At 43.6% G+C, this 15,999-nt stretch overlaps 1 protein-coding gene and 1 long non-coding RNA gene across 2 annotated transcripts in view; both read left to right on the plus strand.

Moving 5' to 3' along the window:
• The window catches only part of LOC131251842 (uncharacterized protein C630.12), a 39,542-nt gene that overhangs the window by 18,946 nt on the left and 4,597 nt on the right, over positions 1-15,999 (plus strand). Inside the window, exon 8 of the mRNA XM_058252831.1 lies at positions 14,914-14,948. Within this exon, the coding sequence (XP_058108814.1) occupies positions 14,914-14,948 (35 nt within the window). The remainder of the gene's footprint in view (positions 1-14,913; positions 14,949-15,999) is intronic.
• Positions 7,584-14,530, plus strand: LOC131251843 (uncharacterized). The gene is made up of 2 exons (XR_009174040.1): positions 7,584-8,799; positions 14,414-14,530. It is a non-coding gene; the product is annotated as an uncharacterized LOC131251843 (long non-coding RNA).

A 15,999-nucleotide genomic window follows, 5' to 3' on the forward strand; every position in this document is an offset into this window, starting at 1 on the left:
TCCTTTTAGGTTTTCCATCCTCCTTTCAGGTCCTTCACCCCTAATCAAAGTTCCCCTCGTTATAGGAACCATCTTTGTGTTTTAAGCATCACTGAACCATCTCAGTTTTTTTTTTTTTTTTTTTCCCGAACATCCTCAGTTGGCTTTCCATTATTTATCTCTAATTGGGACTGCTCCCAGATTGCTTCGATAACCCCATTTTTACTTCTATCCTTCCTAGTATTTCTACGCATCCAATATAATGTCCATGTCTTTACAATGATCATTTTTTTAAAGGTAAAAAAGATTATCATTAAACTCAAGAAAAAGGAATACAACTGAAAAGAGTGAGGGAGTGATGGTGGGAAGCCATCCTCTCAACTACAGCCACCCCGTAAATTACATCACTGAATTCCAATTGCCCATGAGGTCCTCCCTCTTACACAAATTCAGCCTCCTAGTGCAAGAGATGACTTTGCCACTGGGCTTAGCAAATACCTTTCAAGGAAACCTAGAAAATGAATCTTCAAAGCTTCTTATATTCCTTTCATTCCATACCTCCTAAATTGTTGCTAGAGGAAGCTCCTTTCAGTGGCTCTAGGTCTGAAAGGACCCGCACCTCCCCCATTTATCAATTCCCCCTATGTGCTTGGGATAACCATTCAACTTTAAATAGATTGAAAAATCTGTCAGAACTTTGTGAGCCACATCACAGTGGATAAAGAGGTGGTCTACCGAATATTTCACGCTTTCAGCAGATAATGCACATGTTTGCTTATGATCAATTCTTTTATTTATTTATTTATTTATTTTTTGCTTTCGGAGATTTAGTGCTAGAATTTTGTTGCCTTTGGCTGCCCAACAAAAAGCACCAATGCAGGGAGGGGCCAAGGAACCCCACACTCTCGCCCAAGTGGGCTATCCACTCATGTGGAACACATTCTTTCAAGAAGGGCCTTGATAAAAAATAAAAATAATCCCTTCAATGATGGTGCCCACAGTTTCTCGTCTTCAACATATGGAAGAGGACAAGGTTCAAATGAGATGGCAGTGGCCCTAGCATCTGAAGGTGTCAGCAGTTCAACCCTTTGTTGGGACTTCTGCCCCCTGTGATTCTCTTAATATAATTGCTTTTTATTGCTTGCTAAAAAAAAGAAAGAAAGAAAGAAAGAAAGAGGATCTCCTTGTTCAATGATTCTAACAAGTTTAACAACATCTCAGTTTTGAAGTCCCACAGGTTCCTACAAAATTGCACTGACTAGATCACATTGTCATTCACCACCTCATAAACATCTTTGATGAGCATTTTTTGAACATATATGGTATATAGTCTTGTGAAAGTATTAGCCAGTGAAACGTCACCTATCCACAGATCTTCCCAGAAACAAACCCTTCCACCATTGCCTACTAAGCAAGGTTGGCAAACTCAGGACTCGGGCTGGACTTGGTCTGCCAATAAAAGTTGACTCGGGTTGATGTGATGACGCGAGCTAGTAATATTTTGCAGAATTGTGACACATTATTTCGGCTTTGCAAGGGGCATTTGTGGAAGGAAGACAAATAGTATATAGCTCTCTAGTGGCGAATGAATGCATAAATTCTTGTAATAGAAGAGGAGAGAGACGTCATATGCGAACTTGACATTGAAAAGGCATATGACCATGTGGATTGGTCCTTCCTGGATCACATGTTGGATTGAATGGGTTGTGGTGGAAAATGGCGATCCTGGATTCGAAATTGTGTGAGATTGGAAAATTTTTCTATTCTAGTGAATGGCTCACGGAATGGTTTCTTTTCAGCTTCTAGAGTAATTCGTCAATGAGGTCCTCTCTCTCCATATCTTTTTATGGTAGTCATGGAGGCCTTTAGTAAAATGATATAAAGAGGGGCAAATATGGGTTTGGTGACAAGATCCTGGGTTGATAGGTTGGATTTTTAGGTTACTTGTAGTATGTAGATTATACGTTGTTATTTTGTGAGGCAGATTATCGAAAAGTGCAAAAATCTTTGTTTGATTATCTTTAGCTTTGAGGAGGTCTCGGGCTTGAAAGTCAATTTAAGTAAAAGAGTGAGATATTGGGGGTTGGTATAACTAAAGAGGAGTTGGGGAGTTTTGCTTCATTATTTATCTATAGGGAGGGCTCCTTCCCTTCTTCTTACCTTGGGCTTCCATTGTGTATTGGAAGGCCAACAAAACATCTATGGGATAAAGTGAAAGTGATTGAGCGGTTCGAGAGGAAATTGTCTAAATAGAAGACTTGACAACCTTTCTATGGGTGGGAGAATTACTTTGATCAAAGCGACGAGGTCTAATCTCCCAATTTATTATATTATATATCATTATTTAAATGTTCAAAATCGGTGTCGGAAATGTGGAGAAACTTAGGAGGGATTTTATATGGAAGGGTGCAGAAGAAAAACATAAAATTCATCTCATTAAATGGGACTAGGCATGCAAACCTTGGGATCAAGGGGGGGTTGGGCTTAGGTAGTTAGAGGAGTCGAATCTAACAGTATTAGGGAAATGGGTATGGCGGTTTGGGGTAGAAGCGGAGTACCATTGGAGAGAATTAATAGGTAGAAAATACAAAGTAGATGAAAGGGGGTGGTGGACCAAGGCTTCGTTCGTTGTTTTAATCATCTCATATATGGAAATATGTGGCGTCATTAAAACAAAAAGCTTGGGAAGGGATAGGCTTTAATTTGGTGGATGGGGAAAATATTAGGTTTTGGGAGGATATGGATAGGTAGGGGTGTACATCGGGCCGAACCGAGTCGAACTGGGCTCAACCCGGCCTGGCCCGCTCACCAGCCAAAGCAGCCCGAACCCGGCCCGGCCCGGTCACTGGGCCAACATGTCCAGCCCGAACCCGGCCCGGTCAGCAATCGGGCGAGTTCGGGCCAGTTTCGGACCCACGATTTGGACGGCCTTGATTTTTTGACTCTGCTCCATCTACTCCATGGGAAGAGCTTTGGCAGGTAACTTGAATGGCCTTGATTTTTGGGAAGGGCTTTTGTCATAGATTTTTGGGACTTTGCTCTATCTACAAAGGGACCCACAATTTGGACGGCCTGGATTACTGTAAATGGTTTGGGTAACTGGGTAAGAATTTAGAATATATATATATATATAGGCCTGGTCGGGCTGAGTCGGGTTTCGGGCCGAGTCGGGCCGAACTGGAACCTATCCGAACTTGGCCCGAACTCAGTTTCGGGCCGAAGAAAATGGCTCGTCCCGACCTAAACTCAGTTTCGGGTCGGGCCGGGTCGAGCTTTTTCGAGCCGAATCGAGCAAGCTAATCGGGCTAGCCCGGTTTGTGTACAGCCCTATGGATAGGGAAGTAAAGATTGAGTGAAATATTTCCAAGGTTGGTGGTATCTAGGGAGGCAAACTTGAGAGTGGCTTCTTGTTTCTCTATGAGCGGAGAGGAAGCAGTATGGGCTCTGCCGTGCACAAGGAACCTGGAGGAAGATGGAGTTGAAGAATTTATTGGGCTTTGTGTTGCTAACTAAGGTGCTTCCGGCTTCTTCAACCTCCGACTTGCTAAGATGGTTAAAGGATAAATCAAAAAAGTTTTCAATGAAATCCTTCTATCGAGTGCTAAGTGGTAATGATGTTAGTGATGGGTTCTCTCTGACGTCATATGTGTGGTGTTATGGTCCTCTGTTGAAGGTGGCGGTGCTCGCTTGGCTAGTGGGAGCAACAAGGTGCTAACTTTGGACAACTTGTGTAAAAGGAAGATGATCCTCCCGAATGATTGCTTGCTTTGTATTCAAGACGCGGAATCCGTGGATCATCTCTTTATTCATTGTGCGTTCGCAAAAAAAGTGTGGGGTAATTTAATCCAATTATTTGGAGTGACATGGGTGATGCGGGGAACAATCAATGCCTTCTTATCATGGCATGGCGGGGGTATAGGGAAAACGGGGAGAATTTTTTGGTGATTAAGCTTCTTAGCGGGAATCTGGGCCTTATGGTTAGAAAGGAATGAACGTTGTTTCAAAAATCGTAAGGGGAAAGTTCTAGAGGTGTATAGGAGGGCTAAATGTTACGAAAGAATGGGTGATCGCAACGAATGTCTTTGCTCATTTCCTGGATCGTTGAAGAGAGTTGTAAATTTTGTTTTTGTATATTTGTAAATTATGGCCTCGGCCTTTTATCAATAATATTGTCAATCTAAAAAAAGAAAGAAGTCCTAGTCCAGTGATCCATTTCCATTGATATGATGTTTGGTGTCATCCATACTATTGATATGACAGGTCCTCATGATGGCCTAGTTACAAATACCCTATGGGCTTGTTTGGGAGCTCGTAATTAGAGCTAATTGGGAAATGAAATTGGAGGTAAATGAATTGGGAGTAAATGGCTTACATAGTTGTGTTTGAATGGGAGTAAGCGAAATGCATTTGAAATCCAAATATTCCATTTGGATGGGAGTAAATGGGAGGAATTGGAATGCATTTGAATTTTTCGATATATTCGCAGGAATATATGCGATATCCCAAATCAGCTTTAATATCCCAACTTAGTGTACATATGCGATATTTAATAGAATGATTGTAATAAGCCCACTGAAATATATATTTTAGCAAAAAATGAGGAAATTTCGAGCCTCGAGGAAGCCACAAATGTAAGGATCATAAACAAGCAACTTGCCAACTTTTTTAACCATCTATTTATATGGTCATCATTTGGACGGTTTGGATCATTCTTTTGGTGTGATTTTAGTAATGCAGCTGATCATTGGATTATTTCAAAGTATCATTAGCATGACATGTGTGGCGGACATGTGCGTAGCGGCACCTTTGTTTACACATGCGACTCTCCAAGGGAGCTCAAAAAGGCATTTCACCCCATTTACTTCCAAATCCTCTCTTGTACAGAGGATTTCATTTACATGCACATTTACTCCCATTTCATTCCATTTACATGCATTTACTCCCTTCCAAACACACCTCAATTACCATTTACCTTCATTTACTCCCAATTACACCTATTTACCTCCATTTACTCCTATCCAAACGGCCCGTATGTTGAAATATCAGTATATTGGCCTCTTTTGAGAAACACTTTGATCCTTTGGGAATCTGGTTCTTGATATGTAGTGTGAAGGAGTTGTACTCATGGTATATAAGTAACCTAGACGTTGTGTTAGATTGATCACAATTTAAATTTACACCAATCTGATTTTTTAACTGGCTGATTTATGGACACTCACCCAAATGTAGCTAACAAATCTCCATTAATTAGAGGTCAAAAGTTTAATGAATCTAATTTTGAAACAATGGCTTAGCTTCAATGGGACCCGCAATTTGGATCGTGTGTTTTGAGTTAATGTGTGCCAAATACACAATTTATAAGTGCTCATGTGCCAGCCATCATACCTTGTGAAGAGTAGCAAATTAAGCCCCCATTTTCAGGAGTGGGTTCCCTTATGATAGTTCACCATCAAATGGTGGTGACTCTTCCACCCTACACATGACATAGTTGCATTACAAACCAAACCATCAAAATCGCTGCTCCATATGTAGCTTATGACCCAAAATTACATGGAGCTTATGATAGCAACAAGGTACTCCGTATCAGTAATGGTGGCCGTAACGGTCACCACCATTACGGGTATCGGCCGAAACAGCCGATACAAGGGCATAATGACCCCCGTAATGGTTAAAAATTTTCTTCTACCGGAAAAAAAATGAAAAAATATTTAGAAAATCCAGAATATTGTAAATATTCCAAATATGTATTCATTTTTTGTTTTGAACATGTTTACGGTAGTGTAATGGTCCACTCTTTGGTGAGAGTGTTGTATTGGCTTGCCTAGTGAATTTGTGTACATGATTATATGTATCTAATGTTTACACATCACAATCAAGCATGAGAACTAGAAATTTAAAAAAAAAAAGAGGCACAAATACTATTTTTCCATTTAATAATAAAAAAAAAGAAGCCATCGGAGCTTCTATTTGCTCAAATCACTTCAATCTATGGTTTTATTCTTAAAAACTATAGTAAGAGTGGTCGAAATCTATTATAAAATGGTCTATGAGAGTTTTTGGAATGAGAAAAGTTGATTTAAATAGAAAAAAAGTGGTCGTTTTTTGACTGTTATGGGGGTAACGGTTGTTATGTCCTGTAACGGCCTTCACGGCCACCGTAACGAGCGATATGGTCCCAAAAAACCAACTGCCCTGTTTCGCCCCCCATATTGCATAACGGCCATGGCCATTATCTATACGTGTTGGCCTTTATGGGCGTATCGTAACGGATATGGAACACCTTGGATGGCAACCATCTGATTTTGCTCCTGGAATTTGGACCGCTCACTGTTTTACATTTAACCATCTAATTGATAACCATCAAGTCAATGGTTAAGATTGCTTGTTTAGTGTTATCCTAGAGTCACTCCTCCATCCACAATACACCCGACTATTTGGATGGTTTTTAGATAGGCATGCATGAGTGCACAGTTGAGGATGAGTCACCACTCACCACCATTTTCATAATGGCGGGCGGTGAACTGTCACTGGAGTCTACACATCAGGGAGAGTTTGGTGGCTGACATTCATGTACTCAGAAATTGTATACAAGGCTGTAGATCCCCGGTAGATAGTTCATCATCACGAAACCATATTGATTGAAGGATCATACCCTGGGATTAATGGACATATGTATTTTGAATTCGGACCATCTAATTTTCATTCAACTGTTACCAAATATCCACTTATCAGCAAGCTATGAAATTAAATTGGTGTAAATTTTTGTATCCAGTCCATCTAAATTGGAACTCAGTGTGGACAATTTAATTATGAGTTTCTTTTGTGCCATGTGTACAATTTCATAGTGCATGTATATCAACTATCACACTTACTGGAGTTTCAAAGTTTCTCTCCTTTTAGTTTTAGGGTTGAATGGGAACCGCGGCAGCAGCAGCCACACTGAAAGGAGGAGATTAAGTAGAAGAATCAAGGAAGAAAGAAGAAAAAGAAGAAGAGGAAATGACTCTTATGAGCCTTCGAGTCGCAAGAAAACTCACCTAATTCAGATAGTTTTTTCACTCCCACTGTGTCTGCATCATTTTGACTCTGTGAGGCATAAAATTGCTGAGTCAGCCAACCTTGGGTATGGGGTAACTTGTATCTTTATCTACTCTTGTATTCTTTTTTTCTTTTTTTTGAAAGACGAGAAATTTCTTACGAAAAAGAAGAGCAACAAACAACAAACCACAAAAACAGTAAACTAGAAAAAACAAAAATACAATCACAGCCCCAAGTCTGAGAGAAAAAGAAAAGCCCAGCATCCCAAGGAAGAAAAAACTACATAGACAAGACTGAGCCCAGTCCCTAAATAAAGATAGAACTTTGGAGAGCACCCCTGAGACTGAAGAGGATTGATTTATGAAACAGAGATTGTCTCTCCACCCACACAGCCCAAAAGACTGCAAGAAAGATAATTATCCACTTCCTCCTCCCTAGCACTCCACGATGATCATTGTGCGAAAGGCAGAAAAGATCAGCAATATCATTAGGCATGGCCCAGGATAACCCTGCCATTCTCAAGATGCTCCACCAGATGTCCATGGTGAATGAACAGTGAATACTCTTGTATTCATATAAGAACATAGAAATTTGCTTTATTGTTTGGTTGGTGACAATATCTCTGTGAAATGTAATGCTTCCACATCTAGGATTAGCTTAGAACAGTTCCATAAATAGATCTAATGGGTTGCTGCCAATCAGATTCAGCTTATGAGATTATGCCAGGACAACTGGTTGATTATCGATTGTTGTTCAACAAAGTGTAGAAGCGGAGGGCTTCTCGCAGAATATGCATGTCAGCATGTGCATGTTATCCATTCATAAGTTACAGAAAAAATTGCTTTCAGTTATAAGACTTACAAGGGTAAGCTGATGCACGCCAACGATTTGCAGAACTCAAAGAAGGCGACAAGACATGGTTAAATTGAAACTGGAACAATTTCTTTACTGTGTATCACAGGCTGCATTCTTGAAAAATGGGTCCTTACCCCATTGCCAAGAAGATTGGCGATGGTACTTGCTTAGTTGATCTTGCACCTCAAGTTAGACCATTGAAGATCTTATGGCTTATATTGAGCATCATGAGGATGAGCATGCAGGAGAGCAGGTTATGCAGATTCCACAAGCACCAAATGATGTAGAAGATGAGATTGTAGATGTTCTTGATGATCAACTCCAAAATGTCTTGTGTTAGTGTACCTGAACTCCTTAACGAAGTGGAAACGCCATTCTTTGTCGCGTTGCACTTGGATTACTGAAGAAGACTTGAACACAGACCTTTTACAAGTGATACTTTTCAATTCATTCGCTAGAGCTGAATGTTTTCAACCTGGGGGAAATTGATGCAAGTGGCCATCCAGTCCAACAGTACGAGAGAAACTTCAATCAATAAAGGGGATTGATCAAATGCCAAATCATGTGGGCCCATGGTTCGAAGCTCTATGGGTCACTAGGACTAAGTTGTATGATCCTCCAAAACAAGCCATATGGTCTAGTCAATGGAATGCAACTGGAGCTCAATGTTTTCAACCTGGGGAAAATTGATGCAAGTGGCCATCCAGTTTAACAGTATGAGATAAAAATAAGAGTGGAGCCCAAAATCAAGGAGATTGATCATACACCAAATCATGTGGGCCCATGGTTTGAGGCTCTATGGGCCACTAGGACCAAGTTGTATGGTTCTCCAAATCAAGCCATATATGGTTTAGTCCAATGGAATGCATGACTGGACCTATGTCCACAATCATGTTATTTTGGTCTTTATTTCTTGAGTTTTACTTAGTTACCTTCTTTTTTTTTTTTTGCCTTTGTATTAATGGAACAGAGTGTACAGGCATTCGGGCAGGCCCGGATGCAAAAAGGAAAATAGGCCCTGCCTATCGTATGATGAGAAAAAACAAAATGGATGGACAAGAAAAGAGGGGACTGGAGCTAGCAGAAGAGGAGATCAGCTGCAGCATGGCCAAAGCAGGAGAGGCAGAAAGGGGGGGGGGGGGGGAGGGGGGGGGTGCAGAAGCGACCAGCACAGCGAAGGCCGAGCCAGGCTGGGAATGATTAGCCAATTCCTTTTTTTCTTCGCCTCTGTCTGATTTGACCTACCCTCGATTTGTCTAAAACCATGGAACCTCTAATGGGCCTAGGAAGCTCTTCGTGGTTGAGGAAGAACTTGTCGGGGGCGCCGCTGCTAGCGATGTTGGCGGGACCATCCGCCACTGAGTTACCTTCCCTGAAAGTGTGATTGAATTTGAGGTTGAGTTGAAGAGAGAGCTGGTGAATGGTCTCTAGGTGGCACCAGAGTTTTCAACCGCAAGAGCTAGAGTGGTTAGAGACAGCTACGAAGAGAGTACGCGAGTCAGTTTTGACTATGACAGAGGAAAGCCCCAGCCCCTTGCAAAGCTTAATGCCGTCTACCATCGCTCTGGCTTCCGCCACCATATTAGAAACCTGACCATAGCTGTTGTGGAAGGCGAAGATGAGATTCCCTGCATGATCTCTACAAATTCCTCCTCCACCGCCAGCCTCGGGATTTCCTCGAGCCGAACCGTCGACATTCAACTTGCTGCAGTTCTCGGCTGGTTGCGTCCATGTGACTATCCTGGTGTTGACAGATGGAAAGAGGGGAGGAGGCGGGGCCGTGGAGAAGCCTTGGAGAGCTCTCCTCATCCGGGTCGACCTACTAGAACAGGGGAGCTGAGTTCCAATCTCCAGTAACCAGTTGGAGGCTCTTTTGATAATGGGGCCGGCTGCAAACTGGATGTTCTCGTATTTGGCTCCATTCCTACCAAGCCACATCTCCCAGATTATGAAGAATGGGGCCAATCCTTTGAGGACTTTCTGAGGGGAGGATCTAGAAGCTATAGCGGTCCACTGCTCTATCCGGGCTTGAATGGTTTGGTGGGGGATGATAGGGGTCTGGAAGAGGCGGGCAAAGTGATTCCAAACCTGAAGGGCAACCCAGCCGTTGCAAAGAAGATAGTCTAAGTCTTCCACCTAGGGAGTGGGAGGAAATGTTACTAGGGAGGCTGAAGCAGTTGCAGGGGCTGGGGGGACTGGCGGAGGCATGTTACCGACAATGATCCTGGGCCGCAAGTTTTGATGGAGGGGGAGAAGAGGAACTGGGAGGCCTGCTTGGACTGGTTGGGCAGCTGGAAGCCTGCTGGGAGCTGCTGAGCATCAGGGAAGAACAATGTGGGACGGGGGGGCTGAAGGGTGGGATGGAGGGACGTCGGTGGGCGGAGATGAGGGGCCGCTAGCAGGGGCCCGCAACAGACGCAGGCGGAGGCTAGACTGATGCCAATGCGCTGGATTGCGGTGTCCACCTGGACATCATTATGAATCACCTTTCAGGCGAAGACTGCCATTTTGGGAGGGAGAAACTTGTTCCAGGCCCACTGGGCCCATCTCCGATTGGGTCTGGCAGCCTGAATTGCGTTCTAGGTTGATTTGGTTGTGAATTTCCCATTCGAAGAGAGGTTCTAGCTAGGCATGTCTCTTCAGCTAGATTTACAAACGCTGCTGAGAAGGATGGCATGGATGGCTTCGGCAGGGAGGATGTCTTGAACTTGGGCTAGATCCCAGTTGCCAGAAGAGTCTTAAAAATCAGATCGAAGCTTATCTTTGTCTTGGGGCTTTTGGGGGAGGTAGCCGCACCTATCAGAAGGCTGTTCCCCGTCCAATTATGGAGCCAAAACTTGACGTTGCCTTCTCCCACTAACCACCTGGAGTTGAGGATGGTGAATGAAAGGTTGCCTCTGATGTCTTTCCAGATACTCGAACTGAAGTTCCTACCAAGCCTGCACGGGTAAAGATGCCTATGCAGATATTTAGTTGAAAATAATTGGGCCCATAGGGATTTCCCTTGAATGAGGCGCCAAGCCATCTTGCAGTGAAAGGCCTGCATAACTTCACCTAAACGACGGATCCCTAGGCCCCCCTCAATAACCGGATGGCATGCCTCGGCCCAACTAACCCAGTGGTGCTTCTTGGAGCCTTCCGTTGCACCCCAAAAGAAGGATGCAACCGGTTTTTCAATGTGCTGGATGGCTTTCTTCGGGATATTGACTGCTGAGAGGATGTGCATTGGAATACTAGAAAGAACATGTTTGATGAGGACTAGCTTGGCTGCTTGGTTCAAGAGCTTTCCTTTCTATCCGGCGATCCTATGTTCTATCATTTTGATAAGAGGGAGCAGGTGGAGATATCGGATCCTCCCTTTGAGGAGAGGGACGCCAAGATATAGGATGGGGAGCGACGCCGATTGGAAACCCGACATGTCTGTGATCTGCCTTGCTCTTGCTAGCCCTGCTCTCTTTGGGAGAATGAAGCAGCTTTTGGATGGGTTGACCTTCTGCCCAGATGTCTCCTCATATGACTGGATGAAGGATAGGAGAGAGCGGATCGAGGAGGTCCTGCTATTTAAAAAGATAATAGTGTCATCAGCGAATAAGAGATAGGAGATGATGGGGCAGCTCGTAGGAAGATTGAATGGGAGGCATTTCCTGCCAAGAAATAGCTCTTCCAGGCCTCTACTAAGAACCTCAGCCGCAATGATGAATATGACAGGAGATAGGGGATCCCCTTGGCGGAGGCCTTTGGAGGACTGAAAGAACCCATACGAGTTCCCATTGATGAGGATGGAGAACCAGCACCCTTTCCAGCATTGATCTGCTAACTGGATCCAATTTGGGTGAAAGCCGAATTTGAGAAGGACAGCGTTGATGAACGGCCATTCCATCCTGTCATAGGCCTTCTCCATGTCAAGCTTAATGATGATATTGCTCCGATGAGCTCTCCGGTCTATGTCACTAGCCATCTCAGAAGCGATGGAAATGCTTTCAACAATAGAGTGGTCCTTGACAAAGGCGCTTTGCTCTTCAGAAATGATGAACGGGAGGATGTGGGACAGCCTGGAGGCAATTATCTTGGAGAAAATCTTATGTATGCAGTTGCATAGGCTGATAGGTTGATAATCAGCAAAAGTCGCTGCGTTTTTCTTCTTGGGAATGAGGAAGATGGATGAGCATCGAAATGCTCTCGGGATTATGCCTCCCTTGAAGAGATCGATAGCCGCATCAAGTAAGTCACCTTGAATGGTGCCCCAGCAGGAGGTGAAGAACCTGCCTGAAAAGCCATCTGGGCCTGGCGCACTGTCAGCGGGGATGGAGAAAACGGCTGCCTTAACCTCCTCCATGGAAGGGGGACTGAGGAGATGGACATTCATCTGGTCTGAAACCATGGTAGGAATACATTGCAGGAGGGAGGCTGGACTCTGGGTGGCCGTGGACGAAAACAGGTTGGCATAATAGCTGACCGTAGCCTCGCCAATCTCTCTGGCAGAGGTAATGGAAGGCCCAGATGGGGATTGAATGGATTTGATGGTGGCTCTTCTTCTCTTTTCCAGGATGGATGCATGGAAGAATTTGGTGTTGTGGTCTCCTGCTTTCAGCCAGGAAATGCGGGAACGCTGCTTCCAGAAAATCTCTTCCAGCAGCAGGGCTTTCTTAAGAGCCGCCTGGGCCTGGTGAAGGCCGATTCTGTCCCCATCGGATCTGGAGTGGAGCAGCTTGGCTTCTGCAGCAATCACGCCATCTTTTGCTGCCTTGACTTGCCGGAACACATTACCGAAAACTCTTGAAATTCCAAGATTTCAGGGTTGATTTCAGCCTGCTCATTTTTTGAAGCAGCTTGGTCAGCGGGGTGACCTGAACATCTCGCTGCCAGGAATCATTAACCAGCCTATGAAAGTCCTCATGGTGCGTCCACATGTTTTGAAATCTAAAGGCCCTGGGGCCACTGTCTCTAGGATCTTCAATGGAAAGTAAAATGGGGGAGTGGTCAGAGAATACCCGAGCTAGGTGTTGGACTTTGCTTCGAGGGAACACCTGCATCCAATCAGTATTGAATAACATTTAATCTGGCCCATCGCCGACTTTGCCCCGCTCTATTGTTGCACCAGGTAAACTTAGATCCAGAGAACCCCGCATCCATCAGCCCTGCATCTCCAATGGCTGATCTGAAGTCGTCCATGCTTCTGGTGTCAGATTGGTTGCTACTGATCTTTTCGTCTGGACTGATAGTGGTGTTAGAGTCCCTGCAAACTAACCACGGACCGCTGGCAATTCTGGACATGGAAGTGATGGCTTCCCACAGGTGAACTCTGTCAGCTCTGTTGCAGGTCGCGTAGACCACTGAGATAAGAATGGGCTGATCATTACTCTTAGTTGTGACTTGGATCGTGATGCACTGCCTGGAGGAAGCTACTGTTTGGAGCTGATAAGGAGGGTTGAAAAGTATCCATATCTTCCCTTCCGCCTGCTCTTCAGCAATAAAGCTGGAAGCCCAGTCTGGAAGCAATCAGGTTTCTCCTGGATGGTCCAACCATAGGCTCTTGGAGGAGAAGAATAGCTATGTTGTGGATGCGAACCAGCTATTTCAAATGTCTCAGGGATGGAGCATTGCCTACTCCACGCACGTTCCAGGAGAGGATGCTAGGCATCGGATTCCCATCCAATCTCAACGGCCCATTTCCTCAGCCCCGCTAGCCGGGAATTCTTCCTATTCGAAGCTTTTTTCTTCTGTCTGATCCTGCTCGGATTTGTCTCGATAACCGCTGGGGAGGGGGCAGATTCATGATGCATCAAATCTGATTGGCCCCTAAAATCCACCCAAAGCTCCATCTCTCTCTCCGTAGTGCAAACAGGGGGCCTCAGGGGGGGTCTGAGAGCGAGTCTGAAACATGTTCTGAAGATGTGTAGCCTCCGTCTGAGTCTGAAGGCCTGACAGAAGGAAGCGGGTCCCAGCTACCTGTGATGGATGCGCCGGGCCAGCTCCATCTACCTGGGTTTTCCAGCCTGTTATCTTTTGTTTGGAAAATTTGAGCTGCTACCTCCATATCTTGGCCATGGAAGTGAGGAAGAGCTGGACTACATGGATCTGTGGGTGGAGTAGGGCTGCAGATTGTGTGGGACGGGTTGGAGGGGCTTGTTGCGGGAAATGTTAGGTGTGAGGGGTCGCTGGAAATGCACAGGTTGCTAATGATGGGAGGGATGACCGGGAAGGTTGTTGGGATCTGTGGGGTGAGGGTAGCCAGGTTTTGGGAGGTGGAGGTTTGGTAATTGGGGTTGGCTGCGTGGGAGCTATGCATGCTCGGGTAGGCTTGGCAACAAGCATGTGGGCTTGTGGGTTTGAGAGTTGGTAGAGCTGGTGGGGCTGAAGGGGGTAAGACTGGGATAGAATGGTTGGTATGGTAGGGTGTGGGGTCGGCCGGAAGGCTGGGCGGGTTGATTGAGGGGGTGGGCAGGGTTGGAGGTGTATGGAGAGTAGCTGGAATGGGAGCTGCATTTCGTCGAGCAGATGGTGGGCACCGGCTCTCCTGATAAAACGGGCAGGCCATTAGTTACCTGATTAGCTAGTTAACAATTACTATTTGGTCAAGTTAGTAGCTTTATTGTTCGTGGAACACCCCCCATATAAAGGGTGCTTGTAGCGACTTGTGTAGTTTTGCCTTCGGAAATTTTTTTTTTTTTTTTTTAATCTTTACAGTTTTCTCGAGATTATATAAATGTTATGGAGAATGAGTTTCTCATATTTGAGGGTGAGGCTATCCATCAAAACCTTTGTGAGATTATCCAATGCTTCATTCATCATCTCCACCTTCCATCTAGTGCATCTAACATGTCCAATTTAGCATTGACCCCACTTTAATTAGAAAAATTGATCAACTTCATTGAATTGATTAACTTAGATCTTGGTAGCTTTTTTGTATGGTTGAAGGTCTTTTTGGTAATAGAAGCATTCTTGTATTCTTTAATTAATGTTTTACCATGGATTCTGAAGTTAAATGTATTTACTGGCAGTAATGAAATGTTTCTAATATGTTTATTCATTAACCTCCAGAGGGTTTCTCGTGCTCATCCTGATCAAGGAATAACGTAAGTCTCTTGTATTCAAATCCCTGTTTAAGAAATCTCATGTCCTAGAACTTGTTCAATTAGAGTTTATTTGTTTTGGTATTGTTTTCTGTTGAATGTCTGTTGAATGTCCCACAATTTTATTTTGTTTTCTTTTTTGCTTTTACATGGAATACCAGGAAAAGGTAGAAATGTGTGAGAACTGAGGTTGAAGGGAAATGGTGACCTCTTTGGAACATCAAAGCCCTACCTATTAGCGGTTATTGACTTTTCAATGTCCAGTAAAGGTGTGCTTTGGCCATTTATTTCTATTAGATGAACAGGATGCTAGTTACAGAGGGAGTCGAGTCATCCCTTGAATATCTATTCTGAAATCCCCTTGTGTGACTCAGGGTAAGAATCGGCAAAGGAGATGCTTAAAGGAGTCTGTAAATAAAAAATTTGGAATTAAAGATGGAACCAGATCGATAATTAGCTGGATCTTGTTTCTTTTTTCTTTTTTTCTTTTTTTCTTTTTTTAAAAAAAAGATAATTATCTGGATCCTAGTTAAAGGTTGATGAGCTTAGCATCCAGAAAACAAGGATTTTTTAATTTTTTTAATTTTATTATTATTATTTTTTTTAATAACCATATTGGATTCTTCATGAAAGGCTGCCTTAATTGCTATGTCTGCAAAAACTATCAAATATACTATTCTACTCAAACAATGGAATTGCAACGATTTAATCTTTTTCAATCCATTTACATTCCATGTAACAAGGACTAATTAAGAAGAAAACAATAAAGTACAGGAATAAAAGCAAAGGCAACAGAGATGATGGAAAGTGAAACACAAGAAAGGCAAGAAATCTGTCTAATAATGAATGAGAGCTTTTCTGGTTCATAACCCATGAAGACAATTTATCACATCCTTCAAATTGTGGCTGGATATACCTGGAAGTTTGGCATCTTTTGTTTTTGCTCGGGAAAGTAAACTTAGATGGTTTAGTCATGTGCAACAGAGACCAAGAACCAAACTTGTTACAAGTAAATTGGTACAAGTTAGTTTTTTTTTTTTTTTTTTTAATAAGG

Source organism: Magnolia sinica, chromosome 7, assembly GCF_029962835.1.
Source record: "Magnolia sinica isolate HGM2019 chromosome 7, MsV1, whole genome shotgun sequence".
Classification (NCBI taxonomy): domain Eukaryota; kingdom Viridiplantae; phylum Streptophyta; class Magnoliopsida; order Magnoliales; family Magnoliaceae; genus Magnolia; species Magnolia sinica.